Consider the following 4,031-nt stretch of genomic DNA (forward strand, 5'->3'; position numbering starts at 1 on the left):
CATGTATTCTCACTTATTAAATCAAAACAAAGGATGGGCTTAGGTCGAGTGAGATAAAGTACACCCTCGTCTAAGTACCCATTTAACATATACAAAGCACTTTGACAATTTCACATCAATAAACAACCCAATTACTCACTCAAAATAGTGAGCACGCAAATCAAGGCACTTTATACGGGTCCAACGACTCCGTCCGGTTCGTTACTGCCTGTGACAGAAGATTATACTCAACTATCAGTGAATCAACTATCACAAATGGAAATAAGGACTAAAACGATCAAAACGGCAAAACGGCAAAGGAATGCATGCGCACGTGCGCGGAAATGAAAATGGTACAAAACGGGTTACACGATTTTGACCGTAACTGGAGCTGTGGTTATCGGATCAAAATGTACTAGGTAGCGTATCGAAGCTAATAGAAAAGGGTACAACTTTCATGAAGACAACTCAACCCAGTTTTCAGAGTATCCAAGTCAAATTTGCGAAATACAGTACTAGAACTCCAAAGGCTAGTTTATTCCTCTAGTTAAAATTTGGGCGGCATACCCCTTGAGTTAGAGCAGAGGTTAGCAGCTGAGCATGCTAGGTTGGAGGCTGCTCGTGGGGAGATAGGGAGACAGAGATCTCGGTTGACTCGATTAGCCGAGAGCGTACGTGATAGGAGTGCTGGTATTAGGGCTGACGCCACTATGATGATGGATGAGGCCATGAGTATTCTTCAGGGTAACGCTCAGGTAGGCGTTGAGGAGGACCCGGAGGAGGACCCAGAGGAGGATCCGGAGGAGGATCCAGAGGAGGATGTTGCTCCTGGTAGCCCTGTTAAGGGTTAGGTTAGATCTGACTTAATTGTATTAGATAGATATGGTTAGAAAGGAGGACACTAGGTTAGGCCATCAAATTTTGTCTAACTCGATGGCCTACTTTTGAGGCACCACATCCCTAATTCTTGTTTAAGGGATTACTTGTATATGTTTTTGTTAAACTCATGTGCCTTACTTTTGGAAAATGTCCCAACCCGCTATTTGTATGACTCTCACATGTGTCTATATATTAAGCGTTTCATTTTACTTTTCTCAATTTTCCTGTTGATTTTAAATTACAAAGAGAATAATAATAACAATAATAAAAATAAATAATATTCTCGCCTAATAGCCTTATTTTTCAATAATAACTAGGCTATGGACCGACAAGTGATAGGTAGAGGACGTGGGAGACCAACTAGATAACATCCCGAAGCGGGTAGCGATAGGGGACCCGAGGTCAATCAAGACCAAGGTCAAGAGGGCGTGGCCGGAGACCAAGTGGCCACCACAATTAATCGAATCACTGATGTCTTAGAGCGCTTGACTGAACACCAAGCCTCTGGACAAGTGCATCACCAAGGAAGCCCAACCGATACTGAGGATCGAGCACTAGAGAGATTTCTGAAGTTCGGACCTCCCAAGTTTTATGGAGGACCCGAATCGGAGATAGCCGAAGGCTGGTGGGAGAGAATCTCCGACATTTTCGCAGCCTTAAACTATGCGAAAGAGAGACAAGTGACTTTCGCCGCATTCCAGTTTGAGGGAGCTGCTCGTTCCTGGTGGATCCTGGTTAGGGTTAACTGGGATAGGAACCATACTCCAAGGACTTGGGCGAACTTCACAAGGGAGTTCAACGCCAAATTCCTTCTATCTCTCATCCAAGAGAAGAGAGAGGATGACTTCATCAAATGTAACCAGGGGGCGACGAGTGTCGCCGAATATGAAGTCCAGTTTACAAAATTGTCCCGTTTTGCTCCTGAATTGATTGCCACGGAGCAAAGGCGCGTAAGGAGATTTGTGCAGGGACTAAACGTAGAAATACAGGAAGGTTTAGCTGCCGTGAGGATAGACACTTTTGCCGACGCTGTCGAGAGAGCCCAACGGGTTGAAGTAGCCAGAGCTCAAGTGAAATCTTTTCAAGCTAAGAAACGATTTGCCCCTAGTAGTAGTCGGGAGCTGACTTATGGAAATGCTCTACTAGCCAAAATAGGTCGAGGAACAAGTGGAGTGAATAGTCCTGGAGCACCACGAGGCGCCCTAGCGAGAGGAACTGGGGCAAGAAGTGCAGGGGGGAGAGATAATGGAGCTAGAGGGGGACCAAATGGAAGAGGTCAATCTAGGAATGCCTCTCAAGGAGGTCGTGCGATAACTCCACAGACAACTTGTGGGTATTGCAAGAGACCTGGCCATACTGTGGATGGTTGCTGGAGGAAACAAGGAAAGTACTTGAAGTGTGGGAGCAGTGAGCACCAAATTTCCGGTTGCCCAAAAATACAAGACGATGGAACCCTGAATGCTGGACCAGCCAACTCTGGAGGGAATAGGCCGACAGTTCCTGCCAGGGTATACGCTATAGATGACCAACCTGTACCTGATTCCTCAAAAGTCGTGGAAGGTACTCTTCCAATTTTTCATCGATTAGCTAGAGTGTTAATTGATCCTGGTGCAACTCATTCATTTGTGAATCCAACATTTATGTCCAAAATTGATGTGAAACCTGTTAGATTACCCTTTGATCTTGAAGTTAGGACACCAATGGGTAATAAGAATATAATCACTAGCTTAGCTTAAAAGAATTGCGAATTCTGGATTGGAGAGCGTAAAATGCTAGTGGATTTGATAAGCCTGGATATAAAAGGTTATGATGTTATTATAGGAATGGATTTCCTAGCTCATCCTCATGCTAAGCTGGACTGTAGAGCAAAAGTGTTAGAACTTTGGATTCCCAGGGAAGCAACCCTGAAATTAGATGTGAAAGGTAGGTTAGCATCGTCTGCTATGATCTCGGGAATACGGGCGAGGAAAATGTTACATAAAGGAGCGCAAGGTTTCCTAGCCTTCCTGATTAACGCTCCTAGTGACCAAGTGAAGTTAGAAGATGTACCAGTGGTACGGGAATTTCCGGACGTTTTCCCTGAAGAATTAAAGACATTACCGCCAGAGAGAGAAGTGGAGTTCAAGATTGACTTGGTGCAGGGAACGGCCCCGATTTCTAAGACTCCGTACCGAATGGCTCCTGCAGAGTTAAAAGAATTGAAAATTCAACTGCAGGGCCTATTGGAGAAAGGTTTCGTTAGGGAGAGTGATTCACCATAGGGAGCACCCGTTCTATTTGTTAAGAAAAAGGACGGAAGCTTGAGGTTATGTATTGATTACCGAGGGTTAAATGAGGTTACAATTAAGAATAAATACCCTCTACCGTTGATTGATAGCCTGTTTGATTAGCTGCAAGGATCCGTAGTTTTCTCTAAGCTGGATTTGAGGCAAGGGTATTACCAGTTGAAAATTAAGAAGGAAGATATACCCAAGACTGCTTTTAATACACGATATGGACATTTTGAATTTGCAGTCATGCCTTTTGGACTAACCAATGCACCAGCTGCCTTCATGGACCTAATGCAGAGAGTCTTTAAGAAGTATCTGGATCAGTTCGTAGTGGTTTTTATCGATGATATTTTGATTTACTCCAAGACTCGAGAGGAACATGTTAAGCACTTGGAGATAGTTTTGCAGGTATTAAGAGAGCATAAGTTGTATGCCAAATTCAGTAAGTGCGAGTTTTGACTGGAAGAAATTTCTTTTCTAGGGCACAGAGTTTCCAAAGATGGAATTGCCGTGGATCCGGCAAAAGTTGAGGCCGTTATGATGTGGAAGCAGCCAGAAACTCCAACGGAAGTTAGAAGTTTCTTGGGATTAGCAGGTTATTATAGGCGGTTTATCAAGGATTTTTTGAAGATTGCTGGACCAATGACAGAGCTGACCAAGAAAGGGAACAAGTTTATTTGGACTCCAAAGTGTGAGTCAAGTTTTCAGGAGTTAAAGAAGCGATTAACATCCGCTCCTGTTTTGGTATTACCTGACGGAGGAGAAGGTTATACCGTGTATTCTGATGCCTCTAAAGAAGGTCTAGAATGTGTTTTGATGTAAATGGGTAAGGTAGTTGCCTATGCTTCTAGGAGATTGAAGCCTCACGAACAAAATTACCCAATGCATGACCTAGAATTGGCT

At 43.9% G+C, this 4,031-nt stretch overlaps 1 protein-coding gene across 1 annotated transcript; it reads left to right on the forward strand.

Moving 5' to 3' along the window:
* Positions 1-695: 695 nt before the first annotated feature.
* Positions 696-3,119, forward strand: LOC140036331 (uncharacterized). Its single transcript, XM_072077695.1, has 3 exons — positions 696-723; positions 1,339-2,562; positions 2,680-3,119. The coding sequence occupies exons 1-3, from the start codon at positions 696-698 to the stop codon at positions 3,117-3,119; spliced, it is 1,692 nt and encodes a 563-aa protein (XP_071933796.1).
* Positions 3,120-4,031: the final 912 nt, after the last annotated feature.

The sequence above is a fragment of the Coffea arabica genome, chromosome 2e, assembly GCF_036785885.1.
Source record: "Coffea arabica cultivar ET-39 chromosome 2e, Coffea Arabica ET-39 HiFi, whole genome shotgun sequence".
NCBI classification, from domain to species: domain Eukaryota; kingdom Viridiplantae; phylum Streptophyta; class Magnoliopsida; order Gentianales; family Rubiaceae; genus Coffea; species Coffea arabica.